This window comes from Chlamydotis macqueenii, chromosome 4 (assembly GCF_036417535.1).
Source record: "Chlamydotis macqueenii isolate bChlMac1 chromosome 4, bChlMac1.mat, whole genome shotgun sequence".
Classification (NCBI taxonomy): Eukaryota; Metazoa; Chordata; class Aves; order Otidiformes; family Otididae; genus Chlamydotis; species Chlamydotis macqueenii.
Genome location: NC_141559.1, coordinates 42672654 through 42697751, shown reverse-complemented (window position 1 = coordinate 42697751; position 25098 = coordinate 42672654). Strand labels below are relative to the sequence as shown.

At 37.1% G+C, this 25098-nt stretch overlaps 1 protein-coding gene across 1 annotated transcript in view; it reads left to right on the top strand.

Moving 5' to 3' along the window:
• Window positions 1–25098, top strand: part of SH3RF1 (SH3 domain containing ring finger 1) — an 89177-nt gene that overhangs the window by 56093 nt on the left and 7986 nt on the right. Inside the window, exons 5-11 of the mRNA XM_086747117.1 lie at window positions 4388–4690; window positions 5667–5777; window positions 13866–14020; window positions 16168–16338; window positions 16501–16760; window positions 20113–20471; window positions 22924–23258. Coding sequence (XP_086603243.1) covers window positions 4388–4690; window positions 5667–5777; window positions 13866–14020; window positions 16168–16338; window positions 16501–16760; window positions 20113–20471; window positions 22924–23258 — 1694 coding nt within the window. The remainder of the gene's footprint in view (window positions 1–4387; window positions 4691–5666; window positions 5778–13865; window positions 14021–16167; window positions 16339–16500; window positions 16761–20112; window positions 20472–22923; window positions 23259–25098) is intronic.

The window sequence follows — 25098 nt, the reverse complement described above, 5'->3', positions numbered from 1 at the left end:
GATTTTATTTAAATAAATGAGGCAGAATGATTGAAGAAAAATGTGTTTTCAGATTACCTGTGGGATGAGAAATATGTACCTCAGGTCGCAGAAGAAATGTATAACCATACTAAGAATCAAGTCATGTTTTATTAATTCAGTTTCTGAATGCTTTGATGAGATGGGAACTTTTTAGAAAATGACTGTGTTCAGCCAACATAAAATTTATTTTCTTTTAAAAGGGAAAATAGGTATAACCATTTTTATAGGTTGATGTAAGGATCTGTACATCTGGGGAGAGAAATTTTCACATGACTGAAAAAACAACAAAATCAAAAGGGTTTCAACCTGCATAGTGCAATTCTGGTTTCAGTTTAAGAAGTTTTTAAAAGCCCATTTAAGAAGTTCTTGCCCTTGGCTATTCATTCCTAGCTCCTTGCAATTTACTACCCCTTCAGTTCAGCCAGTAAGGGTTTTTGTGGTGCTTTTTAAATCTAAATCACTTAGCCTTAGCCCTTTCCTAGGACTGCCACTTGGGCTAACTATTTAGCTAACAACTCAGTTTCCATCTCTACAAAAGCTTGCAAAATGGAGATATACTCTTAAAAAGAATTATGGAAAAATGATACTCAAGTCACAAACAACGTCTGAGTATCACAATTTTGCTTAATTTTCCTAAGAAAAACTGCAATACAGAACTATTTCACTTGTTTCAAAAATCAATATAAATGTAGCTTTGCTCATGATTGTGACCTGTTCAAGATTTGTGAGATTATTCTTCTCCTGGTTTGGACAAAATATATTTATTCTGAAACTTTAATTGCAAAGTTGAATTGAGGTTTCTAGGCTATTGCCTGTCCCCCAAGATGATGCTTAGCAAAAAGAATTAACATCAAATAAAGACAATGTTTGCCTTAGTTCCACTTATCCTTTACTTCTTAGTTTCCAAATGTAAGTGAAAGTGAAATGTTGTTTAGAAATTGGAATTTGACTAATAATAGTGTTGGTAATGTGTAAAAATAACTCCTTGATGTATGGTGATGGAATAAAATGGCAGAAATAAAAATTTTGGATAAGCATGAATAGAAAGATCGCTTGAGGGAAAAGGTAGTGTTTTCTCTTAATTTCAGAAAGTGATTACATTTGAATTCTAACTATATGCATATGAGTGAAGAATGCCTGAATTCATTTGTAAAATAAGTAAAGCTGTCACGGACCTTGGTTGGTGTAGGTCTTGCATGGTAGTCTACTTGATAATTTCTCCAGATGGCTGCAAGCAGATGGAAACCTGTCTGCCAGCCTCAAGTGCTGCCGCAGCACTGAGATGTGCCTCAGCCGGCCGCCTCTGTCTTGCCCCTGTTTGAAAAGTTGTTCTGTTTCCTGGCTTTTGGCGGGAAGGGGACTTGGATTTCAGGCTAGCTGTTACAGCAAAGATTTTGTTGAATGGAACGAACAAATAAAGGTGAATGTAAAAGGTGAAGTAAAGAAGCTTAGGTTCAAATAAGTCTGTTCAGGAAAGCAACTGACATAGAAAATGTGGGACTAGATACAGGGGTACTTGTGGCAGAAAGGAATGCCGCATTGTAGCACTTCATAGCATGGATGGGCTGCATTCCCATGGCGACCTTGAATGGTTGCTAGCCATTTCATTAAAGAATGCATGCAAGTTCTTCATTTTCCTTCTCAAGGAAGAAGTAAACTGCATGCTGCAAAATATTCTGCAACTATTGCTGTCCTCAGGTTGCTTCTAAGAAACGGCAGTAATCAGTTCACTTCTGTGTTCAGGTTCCTGTGCTTGCTTCTCTACATAAGAAAGCTTGGTACATTGCTTATATTTGAATCAGTCTTGAATCAATCCCATGAGCAAGCTTCAACTTTTCTCTAACAGGTTCTTCACTGTATAGAATTAATGAGATTCTGCAGGTATTAATAGCTTTACGAGATAAATAAACATAATTAGGTGTAACAGGTACCTCGGGATGCTTTCAGCAGAGTGGCTTTTGGTTTTGTTTTTTAGTCCTGAATGATCCCTTAACTTTTCCAATTAGGTAGGTTTTGTTTTAGAAGAGAGTGCTGCTTTTCTTTCTCCGATCTCTGTAGTTTGTGAACAGGCTCTTTGCTAAATAAAGGAGTAGATTAGGTAAGAATAGAAGTGGCTGCAGCCATTGTGTAAGACAACGTGGAAGACACAGATTCTCAGGAACCACAGGAAGAATTTCAGTCTGAGTTTGAAAAAATAAAATGTACAAAATGCATAAAGTCATTAGTCTTTGAAAAGCCTGCATGTTCTTCGGTGATGAAGGATGAGACTGACAGGATGGGCAGCAGAGCAGGGTTTTTATTGTCTCATTTTCTACTTATTTCATATCCTTCAGCCTCGTATCAGTGTTCTGTGATAAAAAAGCCCTTTCTTTTCACCAGTCTGTCAAAAGTATGTTTGCTCTAAATTTGAAATTTAATAAATAAATCAAAATCTAAATAATGGACTTGCAAGTTAATTGGAGAAAACTATATGGTTTTGTCTTCTGTATTATGCAAGTGGTACAAAATTATTTTGTCCATATGATCCATGTCCATTGTTAACAGGAAGGAAAATCTAGTGTCCACCTATTTCTTAGGAATGTTTACTACTCTGGCGTTGTCTTCTATTGTTCCTGTTCTCTTCAATTGCCTTCTAAAGGACCAACAATAAGAACATTTAGGAATAAATTCTACATTCTCATCTTCATATCCTTTTTCAAATGCCCCATTATGCCCCTCTTCCACTGCTGTATGTTCTAGGTAGTTCTTCCTCTTCAAGCATATCATAATTTTAATTTCCGTGCTGTTACATCCTAGTAGGTTTTTATGTCAACTCCCCATTGTTCCAGTAATTCTAGTTTTGACCTTTTTTTGTCTGTTTCTTCTGTGTATGCCTGGAATTTCCACTTGAAAAAATCTTCTGTATTAAAAATATATATTCTTTATTATTTTGTACCACTTTATGTATATCTACTTGTCCTCAGAGACAGGAAAGTATTCAAGGGGAAAGCTGTTGTCATTTGTGGGAACTGCATTTAAAGCAGTGTTTTATCATGTTTAAATTATGTGTTATTTGTCTAGTAAAGTTTTGATGGGGTTAAATACTGCTTTAAAACTCTTCATTAGCATAGTGTGTATCTTAAGACTTGTGGAAAAACGGGTAAAATAAATAGAAGAAGTAATATGCTGAAGAATAGAAATAGTACTGCCAGAGTAACTAATTTTATTTGTTTATCCTGATGTTCTTCAGAAAAGATTTTTCTCTTCTTCATAATTGGCTACACTTATCCAAGTAACAGTATTCATATTTAGTGGTATATATTAACATTAGTGAACTTGTTCAGAAAACTAGTGCAGCTGTTACTTCAGTTCATGAATAAATGACAGTTCTGATGTTATTATTTATCTTTTAGAGCTATTGGAAATAAGATTTTTCTGGAATTAAATGGTTTGTGAAAAATGTAGAATTTCTTGTTTGTCCCCTCCCTTACATGGCTTACATTTCATTGTAAGAAGAAAATATGTGGGATTCCATATTTCTTCATTGGAGAGGAAGGATTTATTTGCTTTTAATGTAATACTGTTGTAACAAATGAAAAATTGCATTGTGAATGACAATTCATTAGATAAGCTTAAAAAAAAAAAAGAAAAATCTGTTTGAGGATGCTTAGGCACAGAGATGCTGCCTCAGCATTAGAAAATTCAGAAGCTGAGAAGGTATTTCCACAAAATTGCCAATATATGTTTCTTTTCTCGTTATACTGTCTCGTGCTTTATAGCTACTTGTTCTCAGGCAGTATGTTGATATAGCTGGATCCTTAGTCTGTCCTACTATGTTCTTAAATGTGCATTTAGGAAGCCTGGTTTTTACTGCTGGTAGTGTTAAGGATGTGTGCATAAATACCAAGCGATACTAGGAGGAATGTCTTCAGGAGCCCACATGCAAAGGTGTGAGGGTGTCATACTTGCAAACAAAGCAAAAAAGGCTTAAAATAAATTGAACATTCAAGAAATCTTGTAATACAGATTTTTATATTGTAAGGTCAAAGGGGACTGCTGTGATTTAGTCTGACTTCTAGATAACACAGGCAGCAGATATTGCCGAATTAATCCATTTCTGGACTACAGCATAACGTCCTTTCTTGATTGAAATTTTACTTCTGATGAGTAGTCCACATCGGCCCTACAATAAGTGTGTTTAGTTTGTAGTGAAAGGCTTGTCACTCTGTAATGACTTATTTGCAGAGTAGGTCAGGATGTGACAGTTTTAAGTTGCATGGTTTAAATTCTGTTACGTTATGAATAAAAGGAAAATAAGGTTTTTATTGTATTCAGATGATTTTTATAATTTATGAAAAAATCCTAATGTGTGACTATCTTTTTGTAGTTTAACACAGCAGCCAAGCAGCTGATAGAATTGGATAAGCCCTCAGGTTCTGCTGTTGACTCTGGAGAAGGTACCTCTGGGGCAGCCCACAACAATTCAATCCAAAAGCACACCGATACTAAGAAAAACACCAAAAAACGTCACTCTTTTACCTCCCTCACTATGTCCAACAAGTCTTCACAGTCTTCTCAGAATCGCCACTCAATGGAAATTAGTCCTCCTGTCCTCATCAGCTCCAGCAACCCAACCGCAGCAGCCCGCATAAGTGAGCTGACGGGACTTTCCTGCAGTGCCCCTTCTCAGGTAATTTACATGAAATCAAATATACATAATGTGTGGGTTGTTGTTTTTTTTTTTTAGTAACTATGAAGGCTTCTGATCTTGTCAGATTACTTACTTCAAATAATTAATTATATGCAATTAATATTAACATACATTTACCCAGTTTATCTTCCAACATGAGAGCATCTAAGAAAAACATTTTGCAACACTTCTTACGCAGTGATAGCAAAATTTTTATCTTGTAAGTTAATTTTTTTCACAGGTGTTAATTTTTTAAGTGCCGCAAAGATTTTTATTAAACTGTGGAAACTAGAAAGTGGGGTGATTTAATTTATTGGGTTTTTTTCCTAAATTGAATATAATATTTGATATTAATAATGCAAGTATCGGGTAAATTCAACTTGAAAATTACATGAATTCCGGGAATGTACCATCTTAATCTGATTGTGACAAGTAGAAGTATTTGTCTGGCTTTATTTATTTGTTAATCTCCTGTTTCTTCAAAGCTTTTCATTAGAAGCTACAGTAGTTCATGAACAATTGTCTATTTCACAAGGAGATTGCATTTTGGGAGAAGAGATAGTAACTGAAACTAAGAAGTGTTATTGTCATTTTACATGAGCTAGTAAATATGTTTTATTATTTACACATCTTTGCGATCTTACAGCCTTTTATGGAAAAAAAAAAAGAAAACTGATATTGGTAAAAGTGTGTTTCATATTGCTAGTTCAGTGTATCTCCAAAGTTTCTGAAACATTGAAGGGGGGGGAAAAAAGTGATTGGTGTGATCCAGTACTGTTTGTATGACTGATCCAATACTGGTCTGTATGAGTATCTAAGAGAAAAATAGTTCTAGGTTAAAGTTACAGATAGTAGAGTACTGGTGATTTTGACCGTGAAGCTTACAGCTGTGTCAAAAGTAGCTCTTATTAAACTACTGAGAACTGACCCTGCTGTTCTGGTTTGGTTTTGTTTCTTTTTTTTTTCTCTTTGACAGGTTCATATCGGTACTACTGGGCTAATTGTGACGCCACCCCCTAGCAGCCCAGTCACAACAGGGCCTTCATTTACCTTCCCATCAGAAGTTACGTACCAAGCTGCTCTTGGTGTAAGTATCACTTAAGGAAGCACAGCCTTCCCATTTATCTTTGGTCTGTACAGTGTCTTTTTTTTTTTTGTAAGTTCTGATACACTGATTTGAAATGATGATTTTATCATGATTGTCTATGTGATAGATAATGATGTAAATTGAACTATAGCAAAAGTATTATTGATACAAATAATGTTTGCATCCTGTCATACATATAAATTTCTCCAGTTTTCCTCTGTCATTTCTCTACAGTAAATACAAGAAGCACACTTCCTTCCCAAACAGTGTTTCTTTTCTGCATAGTAGGAAAGAGATTATGCTGGGGGGGTAGGTTAGGGGAAACAAGCAAGGTCTTACAAAAAAACGTCAACTTGACACCACAGCTGCCAGATATTTCTGTCTTACTTAACTCAGTATTATCAAGATTCTCTGAAATAAGTTTCAAAACTTTCTCCTAATTAAGATTATTTTAGTTGTTTGTATGCCTGTGGCTGATGAAGAACATATCTAGCATGGCCAAGTTAGGTTCTTAGAGATCAATATGAAAAACTGTTGCAAATGGCCATCTTTTAAAGGAAGGAATACATTGCAATACTGTTTCCTTTGGACAAAGATAAAGATATTATGTTCAGAAAGTACAGGGTTTCATTCCAAAACCAACTGAAATTCTTTATTTTGCTAGGCTTGTGGCAGAGAAGCTCTGGAATGTCCTATATCATACTGCACTTAACAGAGCCTGACCCTAACTGCAGTAAAGATTGTGGATACCAGTTTTCAGAGATCTTAAAGAGAACTTAATAAGCCTGTGGACTTCATAGGAATTCTTAAAATGTAGTTCTTGTTTCAAGTCCAAAAATGGTGCCCCTAGCCTTTGTGGAGGGGGCATAGTTGAATAATAAATCTCCACTTTGTTTAAAAAAAAAAAAAAAACAAAAAACCAACCTCAAAACGAAACAAAACTCAAACAAAAACCCCAAGACTTGATCTTGTTTAGGTGTCTAATTATTCTTGCAGCCTTTAGAGCAAGTAAAACATGATGAATAGCCTTACTGCTAAACGTGTCTGGCTTTCTTTTCAACGTTCAGCACTGAGATCATTTTACATATTTGTCTGCAAAATCGAAGGCAGAATTGTCTGTCTTATATTATCAAGTTTTTGTTGTTTAAGTAAATGCAGCTGAGAGGTTGCATTTTGACAGCATTCTTTGGGACTTTACTTTTTTTTTTTTTTTTTTTTTTTGTTAAAATTATGATGCTGTTATTTTCTGAATTATCTCCAGTACTTCCTTCTGCCATGGTAAGCACATGGTAAGCACATGGTAAGTGCATTCCAGAACTGGCTACAGTACTGTGCAGTCTTTTTCAGTGGTGAAAATGTTGATAGTATGACGCTTTTACTTGTATCCTGTTAGTCTGATGTTTATATCTTGAGAATTTGCATCCATTCATTTGGCCTGAGTGTAGCACAGAGTTTATGTTCAGATAAATACTCACCATGTTCCCACAAATCCCATACCAATAAATGTATTTCATGTTCTTTGTTCTTCAGACAGGTGACGTTATTTTTGGTAATTATACAGACAGCATGCTTTTGCCCTGCCTTACTGAGTAATGCAGGTTGCACTGTAGCAATGCTGTGTCCTTTTATTGTTAACACCTCATTCAATCTGTGGATCGTCTGTGCAATCCTATTGTTAAATGTATGCTAATCTGGAAGCAATTAATAATCTCCTTATATTTAGATTCATATTGTAATGTCACAGACTGGTTGAGATTTGAAGGGATCTCTGGAGGTAATCTAGTTTAACCTTCCTGCTCAAGCAGGGCCACCTAAAGCCCATTGCCCAAGACGATGTCCAGACATCTCCAAGGGTGGAGACTCCACAGCCTCTCTGGGCAACCTGTGCCAGTGCTCAGTCACCCTCACAGTCAAAAACTGTTTCCTGATGTTCAGACTGGACCTCCTGTGTTTCAGTTTGTGTTTCACTGGGCGCCACTGAAAAGAGCATGGCTCTATCATCTTTGTACCTTCCTTTCAGATACTTGTACAAATTGATAAGATCCCCGTGAGCCTTCTCTACGCTGAACAGTTCCAGCTCTCTTCACCTTTCCTCGTACAAGAGATGCTCCAGTCCCTTAATTATCTTGAGTGGCCGTTTGCTGGACTCTCCAGTATGTCCATGTGCCTCTTGTACTGGGGAGTCCTCTTGTACTGGACACAGTACTCCAGGTATGGCCTCCCCAGTGCTGAGGAGGGGAAGGGCCACCTCCCTCAACCTGCTGGCAAGACTCCTCCTAATGAAGCCCAGGATACCATCACCCTTCTTTGCCACAAGGGCACATTGTTGGCTCATGCTCAACTTGGTGTCCACCAGGAAGGACCCCGAGGTCCTTTTTTTTGCATATGAGGTGTACATCTAATAGTAGAAACAATTAGCTGCTTATATACTAATCTGTGTAATCTTTTTTACTTCTTTCATCCTGTCCTTCAGAAAATACGTGTGAGAACTGAGCAAATAAAATCAGTTTTGGTATCATTTGTGCTGTTAGGCAGAGTAAAAGTCTGTCTAATTATATGCTGCAAACACTGAGTAATTGATTTGATTTGTGGCTGAGATACTTTTTGGAGAGGGTGAGGTAGGCAAGAATTAAAGCATAATTTCAAAAGTTCTGTCAGAAGTTGCTTTCCTTTTTTTTTTTTCTTTCATGAACAAACACTTTTGTTATTAAGAATCAGTAGTTCTTTCTTTGGTGCCAACATGGAAAAATACTTTATTTTGGTGCTGGTACAAAGTCATTAAAACACCTCGGGTGCTTTAGTTGCACAAGCTTGTTCAAAAGCAGTCTCACCATTGGTACCCACAGGAATTAAATTACAGTGCTAAAGACAGCATGGAGTGAAACTCCTCCCGCATGATCGTCCTGTATCGTGGAGTGCTACTTTCTCTTTGTGATAACCACGTTCCTGGTTGTGTTTCCAATTAGGCGTATAATTCCCATGGAGAATCTGAATTATTCTCTGCCACCTTCTTTAAAAGTCAGTAGCCTTCTGTACAAAATGTTCTGTTTCTTCTTGACTTGTTTTCAACATGACTAAAATACAAGCTGACAGCTCAGGCTACAGTCAAGTCGTTCTGTGTTTTTATTATAGATGATATTAGATCATGATGTAGTTTATAGTCACAGACTGTGAAGTGTGTCTTTTACGTCCACTTTTCCTCTTGCTTCATAAACTCACTTTAATTTTAGAAATGTGCAAAACTATTCTGGCAGGTCAAGAGAGAAAGTGATGTTCCTGTCTCTCTAGATGTTTCGCTTCTGGAAGTACCCTCCTTGACATTCTGAGCATTAATTTTAGGCTACAGAACAATTGTGATTGTATGATTTAGTACATCAGAAGTGGTTGGCTTGAGTCCTTTTGCTGTTGTATTTTTTGTTTTTATAAGTATAAACTCTTGCATTTCGCTAAGCTTCTCCCTTTAGCTTTTTCTTCATTTCTGAATAATAAGCAAATGACAAGGGAATTGGATTGGAATAGGGAGAGCTTCTCTTCAGCATGAAGATGGTTTGATTGGAACTTCTTCCTGTCAATCACTTTGGTGTTTGTAACACTATGTAAAGTTGTTGATTATTCTTTCAGAGCAAGTAATTTATACAACTTCTTTTACTTTGTGCCAAACTCAGATTGTGGAAAATAGAAGAAGTCAGAGGGGATGAGCATGGTTCACCATCAGTGAAAAAGAGAAGGATATATTTCTTTACAGTAATCCTGAATTTATGCATCTTTGCAATGTTTATCTGTCCTTAATCTAGAAGAAAAAAAACCCTAGTGTCTTCTCTTATCTTCTGTAAAAAAGATGGCTTTTTTTTTTTATTGTTAAGAGGAGATATTTTGAGCTGTCTTGTTGGGTAGCAAGTTTCTCTAAGACAGATTAATTCCTAGCCCAAAGGAGCCTGTGAGTCTTTTATCTGTGTACATGCATAGGATCACATTTTAGTTTGTTATGTTGTTATTTTAGGAAATACTATGGTGGTTCAAAAAATGCCAATTGTTTTAATTTTATTTTGTCCATAATAATCTTTTGTAGATGCTATTTGGTACCAAACATTGTATGAAGTAATTTACAAATTTGCAGCCGAAATTGACGCAAATAAGACTTAAGCATGAGAGTGTTTTTGTTGAGTGACCATGTACACTATCTGCTGCTTGTGTCACTTCAGCAAATTTTAGTTTACTTTCAGAAAACCTGTGATAATTTATTGAAAAGTTTTATTTTACAGCAGCAGTTCTTTAGCCGGCAGCATTAATTTTTGTTTTGTGTTTTGAGGTCTGATTCTTTGAAATTGAAGAAGCTATGAACTGAGATAAACTTCTCACAGCTGAGGCTTTTGACTGTGATACTATCACTTGTGCTGTTCTGTGGGACTTCAAACCACAACTTTGCACTTAGTGAGGGCATTAATTGGTCTGCTTTTCTTGGCCACTGGCATTTTTGAACCTTGTAGGTGCTCAGTATATTTGAAGTTCTTCATAAAATATAAATAGTAGGTGTCAAGTTCAATAGTTGTTGGGTGAAAATATGTGCATACAATTATGTAAGGCTCATTTACTTGGGAGGAAATTCTTGGATGTAATTTATGAGGTAGTTATCTAATGGAGGAGATCTAGTTGCCATAGATTTTGCTGAAAAAAAACTCTTAAAGGAAGTATGTGATTTGAACTATGATATGGGAAAAACAGAGACAAAATGTATCACAGCAAAGCTAGGGTTATATTCAAAAGCAGCAGAGGAAAATGGAATGTAGCAACAACAGATCACTTACCTTCCTTTCATTCTGCCTTCACAGGCTCTTGAGAAGTTAAAAGTATTTTGGACCGCAGTTCACACAGCTATCTATATTGCTACTTCTGCAGGTTGAATATGTTGATTTTGAAATGATGTCTTGGTACGTGCACTTAACTAGCAGAAATAGGTGGTCTATATTTGGATGATTTACATTCACTTACGTGCTGAAGGTTTCAAAAATTTGAAAATCCCCCCCCCCCTTTTCTTTTTTTCCTGGTCCTCTTCTCTTGCCCACCCACCAAAAAAAATTGCCACTCTATGTGGAAGTAGATAAGGTAGTCTGAATTATTATTAATGAGGCATAAGCTCTGAGGGTTATAGTATACTGATGACATTTAGCTCTCTTTCATGTAGTTCCAGCTGATTCAATAGTGTAAGTCAGTCAAGAAGATATTTAAATAAAGTTTTATATGAGAGTCCTGTTCTTGATAACATGTATTTATAGTTTAGGAATTTTGTTAAACATGAGCCTTAATTTGTTAGCCCTCAGGGGATTTTGCTAGTCATGTATTTTTTCCTAGACCTTGTGGGAGTGAAAACAGTTAATGAATGGTTTTTTTCCACTGCTGCACCTTTTGTTATTCTTTGGGTGAGCTGATTATTGATCTTCGGTTAACTTATACAGGAATGCAGCCTAATTATATTTAAACTTAGCAATATGTATGAGTTTCTAGAGCATGCGTATAGGTGCTATTTGAAGTTTTTACATAAATCAAGTATCAAATTATGTAAATTTTCATCTTACAATGTTAAAAAATCTTCACTTACTTGCTGTTTTATATGCTTGAAAGAACACTTGTCTGAAAAGTAGTTGAAGAAACTTTAAATTTTTCCCCCTCAACTGCCTAAAATAAAAATACTATTAATTATTTTGATAAGCATGTTTTATTAAATCACAAGGGGTTTGCATATATTCTTTCACAGAACATTGAATATGGGAACCATCCAAACTAGCTTGCGCTCTCGAGGTGGGTACATTTCTCAATAGCTAAAAAATGGTTACATGCTAAACTTCTTGAAAACTTGGCTAGAGCATTTGGATCTATTTTATCAAGTTGTAGCAGTGCAAGCTGAGGAGCCTTAGTCCTCTAAAGCCTATCAGGTAGTTTATTTAAATTTCTAAGTACTTGCCAAGTCTTTAGGAATTTAATTGGGCTGTGGCTCACTGCAGGTTTCATTACCATAGTAATAGACACGGGGAGGGGAGCAGAACCTGAATAAAGCAGAATAAAATAAGAGCTGGGAAGGTGCCTTTAGTGGAGCTAAAAATTCAATGTATATTGTGTGCTCAAATGAATAAAATACAACGCCCAGCATTTATTATCTTTAGAGATGCAGGAAGTGTGGAATAGTGACAACCTTGATATCGTGCATAAACAGGTTTAATTGTAAAGATTTCCAGCTAATCATCTCCTAATGTAGATTTACAGGTTCTACCATGTACAAAAGAATCTAGATGCCTGAAAAAATATTTGAATTTTTAGTCTAATAATATTGACAGTTATTATCTGTCTATAAAAGAGCCAGGTTGTCTAAAAGTTAGATGCTCACGTTCAGCTTGGATTCAGCTAAGACATTTATTGAAGCTCACTGGGAGGGAAAAATAACTTCTGCTGTAAAGCAACTGAAGGAGAAATACTGATATTCCAGTATGAATTATCAAAATATTTTTAAAAGATTGTTGGATGGATGGGGATGTAGAATGTGAAGCAAATGCAATTGTTGTTCTTGTAAATAACTATTAGTATCAAAGCTCACAATGATGTTTCTCCAGCAGGTCGTGTCTGCTTTGTGTTGGGTACAGGTGCCTATTTGGTCTTAAGAAATTGCTAATGTACAATAAGACAAGAACTTTAAATAAAGTAGGAATATTTCACAATATACCATTCAGATTATATCATAACGAAGTGTAAGAATTTGAACTGAAAAAACTGTGAGTTAATCGGTTTTCTGTAGATTTGAAAGCTTTTAATCATGCCGTTCTTCACGGTGTCTTGTCAGCGTAAGGCTAGTTCAGAGAGCTGTCTTTTCATTAACACTTTCACCAAATGCAGCAAGGTAATAATCACATGGTGTAGAACTAAAACTTATTTTCCTTGTAGGTTTTTGTTTAGAAAAACAAACAAAAAAAACCCCTTTAGAAGTAGGCTGTTAGAGAGGAATTAAAATTACTTTCAATTATATATTTTCCAAACTGATAATGTGATGCTATGCATTTATATACTGGAAGAGGCAGGCAGTCCTTCAGAACATTTTGTTAATTTATATTTTTGTTAATGTGGTTTTTAAACCTGGAGTGGCATGGTTTGGAGTTTTGTTTCAGCATTAAAGGATTGCTTTAATACCAGAGACGCCAACACATCTTTGAGTCAAAGATCATGTTTGAAATTAATTCTGTTTTACATTTTCAAATGTTGGAGGGTTTTCATTACTCTTTCTGTTGCGTTGTAACACAAATAATTATTTTTGGAAGGGGAGAAGGAAAAGTTCTCCTTTTGTGAGAGACTTTTCCCAGGAGTGTCAGTACACAAGGTCCTAAAGAATTATCTGAGGCTTTACAGAGTAGAAGGTAACAATTGCTTCATTCATTCTCAAAAGGCATAGAAGCCTGTAGGCAGGACCCTCATTACGATGTGCCCGTAAAGGAACTGTGCCTTTTTACTGGGGTGTTTGTTAAAGATTACCAATCTTGATACTACTGAATTTCAAAAGCTAACTCTTTAAACTAGAAGAATAGGAGAAAGTGGCAACAATAGCTCAGTGACTATGGTCTCATATTGTGCTCACTTTTGTAACCCATACATCAAAAGAAAATTTCTCCCAGAAGGGGTTGGTTTTGGGTGCACTGCTGCTGAATTGTGTATTATGTTTCAGCATCAGGTTACAAAAACAATCATGTTTTGAAGTACAGTCAGCAGCAGGATACAAAATGTACCTCCTGGAAGGCTTCTGAATTTTTGTCGAGTCCTATCCTAAAGATGTTATAATTAGAAACAATGCTTTCCTTTTTTTCTGGTGCTGAGAAGTTGCTTGTCTTTTGTTTAATTAGCTGCCAAGACTTCAAGATTTTAAACTGGAAAAAGAGGAATACAGACAAACTTAACTCTCCAGTTATGTAGTACCGGTAGATAAAGGAATACTGAACTTGGCTGGTTTTGTCCCATTTCCTTAGAGTATCATACTTTTTTTTTTCAGCTGACTCAACTCATCAAACAATATTGATCATCTGTTGCTATTTTTTTTTGTTCTCATAAAATCAGAATATGAATCCCCCACTTCCGCCACCACCTCTCTTGTCTGCTGCCATCATTGCATCGGCCTCTTCTGGACCTCAGTCTGCCGGTGTAGTACAAAGGCCTACATCGGGATCAGCTGACCAAGTGGCACATGTACGGTCACAGACTCGTCCAAGTGTGTAAGTAAAATTGAAACTTTTAGCCAGTCAGAAAAATGGAACGAGATCAAGAACTTCACATGTACTTAAATCATGCCAACTGGCTCTGTTCTGCTAGAATTCCCAGAAAGCCAAGCATACAGAACAAAAGCAACAAAACATATGTAAAGGTGATATCCCCAAACAGCCTTCATACTCAAGGTTATTTATGTCTTAGGTAAATGTAATCAGCTGTTGCTGTGTATAGAAAGGACTCACTTCAAAAATATAAAGTATTTATCGTGCAGAAGATGAATGAATCCTTGAGTTAGCAGTGACGACTGTATAACTCGCAAGTGGCAAATTCTGGAGTGAATTTATTAAATGTTTTTTGTTAAGAATGGAATGAGAAGGCTATTCTCATATGAAATAACTTATGCCAAAACGCAGAAAGTGCTATATTTCATTAGACTGTTACATTAGCATGTCATTATCAGACTGCTGGTGTAAGTTGCAATTGAAATTTGACTGAAGATTCTACAGTTCAGTTAATTAGTGGGTGACAGTTTGGAATGAAGGAAGAAAGCTGCTCATTAGCATTATGTCTTCGCACTTGTAATACAAGCAAATGTGCATCATGCTTCTGGGTGAAAATATTTTGTATATTAACATGTGCTGCTGACAACATCTTTCTTCTGGGAAACTTTTTTGTGTGCAGCTTGGAGAATAAGAATGATAAAAAATAAAATTCAGGAGTGGCTGAGCCATCTAATAGGACAAATTTGAATAATGCAAGGACTGCTTTTGTTCTGTGTCTTTATTTTTATCTTCCCACCAGGTTTCCTCCCACTCCAAAAGGCCGCCCTTCTTGTATAGCAGGTGCATCTGGATTTGGGCTGTTTTTTTGGTGTCAAGCATTTTAACACTGTTTCTTATGGATTATTGTGCTTAGTGCAGTTAATCAAGTTCCCATCTCATTTATTCCCATCCTCCCATCTTCAAAAGGTTGCTCTATATGAGGATACTAATGAAATTTGGAATGATTTAACTAAAAGGGAAGTTAATGAACACCAATTAAAGCACATCAGTTGCTTTCCCATAGAGCTTCAGTATGTGGCTTTGTAGATCACCCCTAAATTGGCAACAAAAGGCTTCACTGGTGCGCAATGTGTCATGTGTTACCTTGGGGTAATATGGGGAGTGGGAAAGACTAGCATTGCAAGTAATTGTGGATACTTGTTCAAAAAAGGGGATATTCTACTCATGTACCCTAATTGGCTGCCTATTAGAATGCTGTCTCCCATAGGTCTGGATCCATAATTATATAAACATTTTTAAATAAATAGTTTAAACAAATTTCTTATATTCAAACTATAGCAGAAAATAGAACACTGTAGTGGTTAAAACAGTATCACTTTTAATCTGGTAATAGGAAATTGTACAGTCTTATTTGAAGACTTTCCTAGGAATATTCCAGCATGCAACTGCAGGAGCTTCAGTTTTATTTTTACTTTTTTTTTTTTTCCTAAGAATGTCTTTTTAAAAAGAAAAAATGCAGAATGTTTCTGAACTCTCACTATGGTTTCAGATGCACTGTATTACGCACTAGTGTTACTTAGAAGGAAAAAAAAGGAATTAACCTTTACAAATGAGTAACTGCTAGCTACCTTACCCATAGACTTCATAGAAATTCTAGTAGCATATCTTTTTTTTGGCACTGTAGTTGCACAGAGAGACTCTAGTTTTGCAATTAGAAAAGTGGTTCCAATACTGATCTTTCACTCCTGACTAACAGAACTTCTCTATGCTCCCCACGGCTCCAAAAAAAAAGAAGAAAAAAAAAAGGAAGTTGGCATGTCAAAAAGTGTAAGAAATACAAGGAGCAGGTGTAGGGAGAGAGAAGTGGGATATGCTGGGATCTGTAGCTGATAAACACCTAATTTAATAAAGAAAATTAATAATCTTATTAGAATTATTGCACATTACATTAAAGTGCAGTTAGAAAGATATTCTTAATGCTCAGTTTCCCTTAATATCACCATAACTTCTGTTTTAATATTGTAACAGTATGATGGATGAGCTAGCACATAACCCTTTCTCATCTCTGACTGAACTCTCTCTGCCAGAAAACAAGTGATGTTTTCAGTAAGATTAGGTTTATCAATTGCACCTCCTTTCCTGTCTTTTAGGTATATTGCCATATACCCTTACACTCCTCGAAAAGATGATGAACTGGAACTGCGGAAGGGAGAAATGTTCTTAGTGTTTGAACGCTGTCAGGATGGCTGGTTCAAGGGAACTTCCATGCATACAAGCAAGATTGGTGTTTTTCCTGGAAATTATGTGGCTCCTGTTACAAGGTATATTGTTATACAAGTGTCTAAACAGTTTATCTAGTTTCAAGTCCAAAATGATTCTGTTCTTGTATTTAACGATAAAATTGAATAATAGAAAGACTGTGGGTTTTAGTAACTAGCACATTTTTCAGTTGTGTTTTAGTGTTTTCCTTTTAATTTTGGCAGGACAGTGACGAGCGCATCACAAACAAAAGTTCCCGTGTCTACCGCTGGCCAAACAGGACGAGTGGTAACTATGGTCAGCCCTTCCACTGCCAGTGGAACATCTCAGAAGCTCCAGGGGAATGGTGTGGCAGTGAGCTCCAGCACAGTACCCACAGCTGTGGTTTCTGCAGCGCATATCCAAACGAGTCCACAAACCAAGGTCCTTATGCACGTGACGGGACAAATGACAGTCAACCAGGCTCGCAATGCAGTTAGAACAGGTAAAAATAAATATAAATAAAGTAAAACTTTTTATGTGTGGTAGACAAACTGTAGAGTTTGTCTAGGCAAGTGACTGAAGTCAGGGTATGTGTAAATATGTGTTGGGTTTTTGTAAGGCATTTTTTGGTGTCATTTTTTAATAATGGAATGCTTTTTGAAATGACAATATGTCTCTATGAATTGTTGAATCTTTTATTGTTCTCCTCTAAGCAACTGTGTGTACGTACATACTCCTACTGATGGTAATTTATATGCGAGTACTTTAGTTGAACTTCATTTTATTTCAGCAGTAACTGGGATGGGGGCATTCTTTGAGCTTCCCCACTCGTATGCAATTCATATAGTAATAAAAGTGATAAGAACATCTGAGTCATAGCTTATTTTTTCATGTTAACTACATAATAGCTATAGATTGCTCTAATTTAACATTCACTTTTAAATTATCTCCTAACATCTTTGAAGACTTTTAGCATTCACCCCTTCTTTTTCAGGGCTCTGGCTCAGGGTTGGTCTTTAGGCATTCCAGTTTGTTCTCTAAACTTGACTGCAACTTCTTCCAGCTTTGACTCTGAAGCACTAAGGCTATACTGGTTTCAAGATCCATGCCATCCATGTCCTAAAATTCTGTATTTCTGACAGGTATAACTCTGCCTTTACTGTCTGGGGCAGGCCAGATCATAGTGAAACATGCCATCTTGTTATTTAAACCCAGATCCAAAAACATTGATAGTGGTGTTTTCAAGAGTTTGTTTATCGAATCTATGCACTCCTCTGTGGATTTGCCAGGCTAGGAAAATACCACACAACTGGAGCCTGATCTGTTCCAGTTGCTCCTAGGGCCTCAAAAGAAACAGGGAAAAAAAACAACCCAAATCCCTCCATTTCAGACTATCCCAGTGTTACCTCTTTCAGTCTGAATTTGGGGCCTAAGATCTCTTGGCTGAGAGAGTTGTGACCAAAGGTATTTTTATTAACGAGATTCTTATTGGCAGAGCAGAAGAGAAAGCAAAAGATGCAAATGGTATTGTCTGTTATCCCCTTAAAGATGATTGTTTCTTATGGTCTCAAGATCCATGAATTAGCCCATCCCCTCTTCAGAGTCATGCATCTCCTGAAACACCCTGTGCATGTTCAGATGTCAGCACCGGGTTTGCTTTTGGAGGTACGATATGTACATATGTCTTCAGATATTTTATTTCCTTAATTGGCTGCATCTTCCTCCAGTCTGATCTTAGGCTGGAACAAATGTGATAGTCTTCTGTAACAACTTTATTCTTTACCTTTAAATAAAAATAACCAGGTGCCATTGGCAGTGGGTAAGAGAAACAAAGCAGAGCATCTGTACTTCCCTGCCTCTGAGGCACAGGAGGTTTCTACTCTAAAACCTTCTTTTGAGCTGCCTAGAAGCTTGCAAGTGACAGCATAAAGGGAAAAGCTGCAATGGGCTCCAGAGGCTTCTCTGTCCCTGCATCTCTGCACCGCTGTCAAGATGAATAAGCTCTTACAATTCCATTTAGCTGGAAAACATGACAACATACTTCCCACCAACTCTTCAGGTCCAAAATAGAAAAATCAAAGGGGTTGCACTCTCTTCACAGACAAGTTGACATTGGATTGCAGTGTAAAGGTGTACTGTTCAGTCACAAATACAGATCTGTCCCTTCTAAAGGGCCTGAGAACTGAAGCAGTAATGGCTGCTTTATGTTCAGATGTTACAGAGAACTTGGTAGTCAGCACCTGGGATGTGACCATCTTGAGCTTTCCGTAGCACCTTTGCTGAGTGTTACTCTCTTGACGAGGCTTCACAGATAAATGCCGCATTTCGCAGTGTTGTTCTTCAGCTTCAGTTTAGCTCAGGACTTTGAGGATGCTTCTTCAAATGATATTAGTGAGACTTTGCTTGACATCACCCTTGCTGAGGGGGTATGCATTCTTCGACTGAAAGGAACTGAGAAGAAAATGTATATTCTGCCTATTTCATTGAAGGGTGAACTGTATGAAAATAGGGTGACTTGAAGCATTTTTCCTATGGATTCCATCAGGGATAAGAAAACAAAGCCAGAAAGCTCTTCCTTGCTTGTACTCCATTAATGGCATGTAAGTATAGGCATATCTCGAAGAATAGCAGCTACTTGCAAGAAAACTGACTTTGTCTCACAAACAAATGGCCGTATGAATAATTGTTTTTTACAAAAAATCTTGCTGCACTCTCCTTATCTCCTTATCTGTTCACATGGTGAACCTTGTGAACTTTGTCAGTCTTCTCTAATATATTGTTGATGTAATCTAACCCAATTACCAGGGGAATTAGTAGAGAACGGAATAAAGAGAGCAAATGCTAAAGGCTTGATTCCAGAATATCACTTATCACAAGCCCAAAATTCTAATTAGTATCTGAAAAATTCCAGTGAATTGATACATTTGAGATGTACATGCACTAAGCTAGAGGGATGACCCCGCCTTAGCTACTAAGTTTCAGAGTATTTGAAGGAAAGAGGCTGTGCAGCACTGGGATGCTGAGTCTTGCCTCGTTATTTGGGTAAGATGTCTGCACTTCATACCACTCAGTTGAAATGATCCAAAAGCATATATGGTTGACCATATAACTGTAATAGCAATGTTACTTATTGGGAAGTATAAAATAGTTCATGCAGAGCTCTGTGCTTTGCAACTAGGCTGCAGCCCAGATTAGTTTATTCAACCCTGTGCTCTTCTCCAACTTCCAGTGTAGATGTTCCTTTTATTTCACAGGAGTATGAGTAAATCCACTTCTATATTTAAACATCCCAAGAGACAATAGCTTACGTTTTCAGAGAAACCACTCATAGCAGTAATTGCTGCTGTACTTATTGTTTGAAAGACCCACTAAATCTGTTGTGGATTTTGTGAATAGTTTAGGGAAAACAATCCAATTATATTTTTAGCAGCTTCTATAAAAGAGTGTTTCTTCCTACTTTATTTTATGTGCCCTGACAACTACACACTATTTTAAAAGGAACAAACAAGTTCCAGGCAGGATTTAGCTAGCTGTTACGGGCTAAAATGTAATCTTCACTTTGCATCTCTGCCTGCATGTGAAGCATTTTACTTAACAGCTTGGATTTCTCCACAATAGTTGCAGTGCTGTTATTCTTCTGTTGCATACTGGTGCAAGTAGAGTAGCATATGCTACTTTGTTCTGGTGAGATACATTTGATGCTGTGTAAGATGTCATGATAGTAATATAAATAGAAGTTACGAAGGTAGGAAGGAAGCTTCTTATGACTGATTAACTGTAACACAGTGACTCTGCCTTACTTTGTGTGTCTTGTGAAAAGAGGAACTGTCTCACATTTTATTCTTTTGTTCTAGTTGCCGCACACAATCAAGAAAGACCTACGGCAGCAGTCACACCCATACAAGCACAGAGTCCAGCATGCCTTGTTCCTGCAGCTGTGATCATTCCCCACCACTCGGTTGCCTCCCAGCAGCTCCAGCCCCAGCTTCCAAATACTGCTGCTTACGTCACGGCTGTGAATGTGAACCGCTCAGCCATCCCACTGGCATGTGCAGCAGCTTCTTTGAATTCTCCCAACATTGCTGCTTCATCTTTGGAGGGAGACATTAGTGGGAGAACTGTAAACTCTCACCCTGGAGTCCCGGCATCTCCAGAGAGTGCTTTAGCAGCTGGTGGAAATGCTGCTGTCACTAAAGCAGACAAGGATGGCAAGGTGAGTAGAGAATAAAATCACTCCCTTAAATTCTGCCATTTTCATCATGCAAACTTTTAAGAGATCCATGTGTGTTCTTACATCCACGAAGCTGTTGAGGGGTCTAGGGCACAAGTCTTATGAGGAGCAGCTGAGGGAACTGGGATTGTTTAGTCTGGAGAAGGGGAGGCTGAGGGGAGCATTGCTCTCTACAACTACCTGAAAGGAGGCTGTAGGGAGGTGGGCATTGATCTCTTCTCCTAAGTAACTTAGGATGAGAGGAAATGGCCTCAAGTTGTGACAAGGGAGGTTTAGGTTGGTTATTAGGAAAAATTTCATGACTGAAAGAGTGATGAGGCACTGGAACAGACTGCCCAAGGAAGCAGTGGAGTCACCATTCCTGGAGGTGTTCAAAAAACGTACATGTGGCACTTTGGGACATGGTTTAGTAGGCATGGTGGTGTTAGGTTGATGGTTGAACTTGATGATCTTAGAGGTCTTTTCCAACCTTAAAAATTCCATGGTTTTTAAGACTGAGCCTGAAACTCAGGCAGCCATTTTGTGACTACAGCTATGGGCAAGTTTATTCTTGGCCATACAAGAATAATTTGGGATGGGTAAAATGCAGAACAGACCTTGGAGAAGGGTTAAAATAGGGTAGCAGGTTCATGCCTTAAGCAGGAAAAACAAAAGATGAACGGATAAAGTTCAGAAGAACTATTAAATTGTCTGTTGGAATTTTAAGTATTTTGTTTTTATCTGCATGTAGTTTCCTGAATACTTTAGAAAGTTGTATGGTTAGTAAATGTTATCATTAAGTATCTGTAAACTAATAAGCCTGTAATGAAAAAAAAAAAAAAAACCAAAACCCCATGACTTGCGAGAAAATAAGAAGTTCAGTCTAATAAAATAAACCTAATATTTAGTGAAAATCAGTATTCTTTTACGTTGCCTTCTTTATTAAGCAGACACCCTGAGAGATTATGAAAAACACATTACCAGCAATGTTTGTTGAACAAAGAAAAAAAAGCACGTAACTCTGTCTTTATATGTAGATCAGTAACATCTGTAGTAATTCTGCTTTTCTTCCTTCTATCTGAAGTATTTTCCTCTGTGTCTAAATTAATTATCACTGTCTAACAAGCCATGCGATTATGTTACGTTGTAGGCAGAAGCATTCCTCCAACTTTCTAGCTGGTTTCGTTTTACAGTTGTGGTGTAGTTAGAATTGTTTTTTTCTCCTTTTGACATCTTTCTTTACATCTCAAATATTTTAGGCTTTACCTGACTACTTTTCACCCACATGCACTCCTTAATGAAGTTTATGAAGGTTTTAATCATAGGCTGTACACTAATCTCACCCACTTTTTAATTTTTTTTGTTGATTATTGTGGAATTGGAGGTATCTACTTTGTTTTAAAATTACTTTAGCCATAGCCACTGAAATCAGGCTGAGGTGCCCTTAGGCAGGGCTTTTAGAAAACTTATTTATAGTTTAAAGCTAAAAATGCTAACATATTTGGACTATGTTAACTTCTTTGAGTTTCACTTTTTCTTTCCCATTTGCTAGACAGCAGTTCTTTGCTGAAATAGCTCTAAATTATTGGAGGCTTGGAAGAAGGACAGAGGATTTTTCATTCACAGTTCACCAATTCCACTGCATCCCAAGCTATAACAGAAATCTCACATTGCTCATGCTTTTCTCTTTCTGTGGTTAAATAGCTTATTTTTGTCTCCAGGGCTTACAATCTGGCACCTCTCATAAGCACTAAATTCACTTAGTCAAAGGGTTGGTAAGAAGATCACTGCCACACCCCTTAAAAAAAGACAAGAAACACAAAAGCTACTTAAATAATTCTCTTCAGGGTAAGTAATAGTCTTCAGGGATTCCTGTCTGGACAAGCAAAAAGAATGTTTACAATTCTCCCCTCTAGCAGAGCAGCAAAACACAATACATTCCCCTTGTGGCAAATTTCTGTTAAATCATGAAGATCTTCCCTTACTGAGGGAGGATAAATAGAAGACACTTACCTAAACAGCAGCCTCCAGGGCAGGCTTTTCTCCCTGCTTGGTTTGAAATGACTCTTTATGCCTTCCTAGAAACTTCCATGCTAACGAAATGTTTTACCTCTTAGATTCCCATTGTGGGAATCTAACTCCTCACTCCTTTTTCTAGACAACCTTTTGGGCCAGTGCCATTGGCTTTTAAGGTAAGCCTTAACTTAACTACCTAAGTGAAAGGACTCTGCCGGTTTGTGGTCTGACTGACATACTGGTTTTCTCTTTAGAATTTTAATATTTATCTTTCTGTTTTATAATTATTATAATTACCTTTTGTAATTTGTATAATCTCAAATATCTCCTCATAATTTACTGAGACCTCTCTGATCATGATGGCATCTGTCAGAAGGAGGTGTTCAGCTCTTCATGAGAGACTTTTGTTCTAAAATGAGGCACTGCTTTTGGTTTACAGAAAGAAAAAAAAGGTTTGCTGAAACTGCTTTCTGGAGCATCCACTAAACGCAAGCCCCGATTGTCACCTCCAGCATCACCAACGCTAGAGGCTGAGCAAGCAGCCGCAGAATTAGCCCTGCAAGGTGCAGTCGGGCCAGAGCTTCCGGCAGCAGGTGGTCACAGCAAAGCTGGATCCTGTCCCACTGACAGTGAGGTCTCTGGGCTGGCACAGGAGACGCCACATCGGAAAACAAGTTCCCTGGATTCCTCTGTTCCAGTAGCACCGCCGCCTCGGCAGCCTTGCTCATCCCTGGGTCCAGTCTTGAATGAATCCAGGCCTCTTGTCTGTGAAAGGTAAATTATTCTGTCCAGCTAGACTCAGGCAAACCAGAAAAAAATCCACACTCTGACACTTGCAGTGTATATGAGAACTGCCTCAAAATGCTGAGATTTTGTAGTAAATGAAACTTGACCTTTTTAACAGCACTTTATGTGCTTATCAACCAACACTCATGTTTATGTTCGTTTACTTTTTTTACTTTGAGGTTTTGGAATGAATAGACACTCAAATATCGTGATCACATATATGGTATGAGAATTGAGGTAGGCCTTCTGTTTTGCAAAACATGAACACATTATAATACTGCATTTATGAATATCAGGTTAGTCCTTTAAGATTATTAGCAGTGCATAACTGCCAGCCTAAATATCTGGTGAGTGAGATCTTTGTCTATGAGTAGACCCAGTATGTATTTCTTGAGCTGTTGCAAAGATAATTTTACTACCTGAATGCACTTTTACTGTGCATTCCACATAGCAAGCTCTAGTGCAGCCTCTGTGTCCTGGCAAGTGAGCCTAAAAACCATGCAGTTGTCTGGACTCTGAAACTGTTGCAGTTGCTTTAAAGTTCTGTCACTTTTCTTTGATGTCCACCTCCTATTTTCAAATTTCCAAGAGCTCAGTAGATTGCACAGACTGTGAAGGAAGTGGCAGTTTTCTAACTACTGTCTCTTTTTATTATTCCTTGTAGTAGACAGCAATATGAACAGTGTCATAGGATTTCTTTTGCAGTAGCTACAGGATTGTGTGGCATACACAAAAAAAAAAAACCCAAAATAAATAGTGGAGTTGCAATGTTAACAGCTCTAGGAATGAACTGATTCCTGCTGACTATTGTAGACTTTGTTCTGATATTATTAACTCACGGTGTGTGGGCATACTGTTGTCTTTCCAGAGGCCCATTGATCTTAAGCTACATCCACAGTGTGTAAGTTTCTAGTTTGTCTTTTATTTGACTTCTGTCATACCTTTCATGGTTTTTTAAAAGGTTATTACTGTTTCTATGCAGTTTTCTTGCAGGAAATTTCTATTTCATACTGAATTTCTGAAGTAGATTTACACTTACAGATGGAAAATAAAAACTAAAAGGCTTTTCTTTAAGAATAACATAATTTATTTTCATATTAATATAAGTCTGTTTGGCACAGTAATATGTTTTCATGCTTTGAATGTGAAAATAATACCAAATTTATTCTGACATGACCAGTGGATATTTGTTTAAAGCTATTTGCATCTTCACAAACAGTAGTTTTTTCACTTCTGTGATGGAGATTTTTTTTTTCCCCAGAAGGACTTACAGAAGATCATGCTTTATATTTTTGTTGATGTAGTAATAACATATACTGAAACATTATTTTTAATATATCTCTGTATCCTTACTGTTATTTGAATAATTGCTACCAGAGAAGTGCTACCACAACATCATTCTCCCTGGTAGTCATGCAGAATTGTTACATTTTGGTCAATGTATTTAAGTAGAATTTCATCTATGTTCTCTTTGTCCTTTTTGGGGCAGAGTTAATGCTTTTCCTGCTGATGTGCCCTTGTAATGTTTCCGTTTCTTTAGACTGAATAGCTTAAAATCTGTAGCTTAATAATACTTACCTCTTACATTGCAGTCAATATTGTCAAACTAATTTATAAGCATCAATTAATCTTCAGTAGTCTGTAAGAAGGGGTGGGTAAGAAACATGCTGATGATGCAACAGTATCTCCAGTGAAAATTTTGGGTTGAGGAGGAAAATATTCATGAAGATAAGCTCAACAAAAAGCTGAAGGACAGAAAAATCTCCTGCTAAAATTATTCTGCTCTTACATTTCAATCACAGACTATGTTCTACTTGGGAAAAGAAAC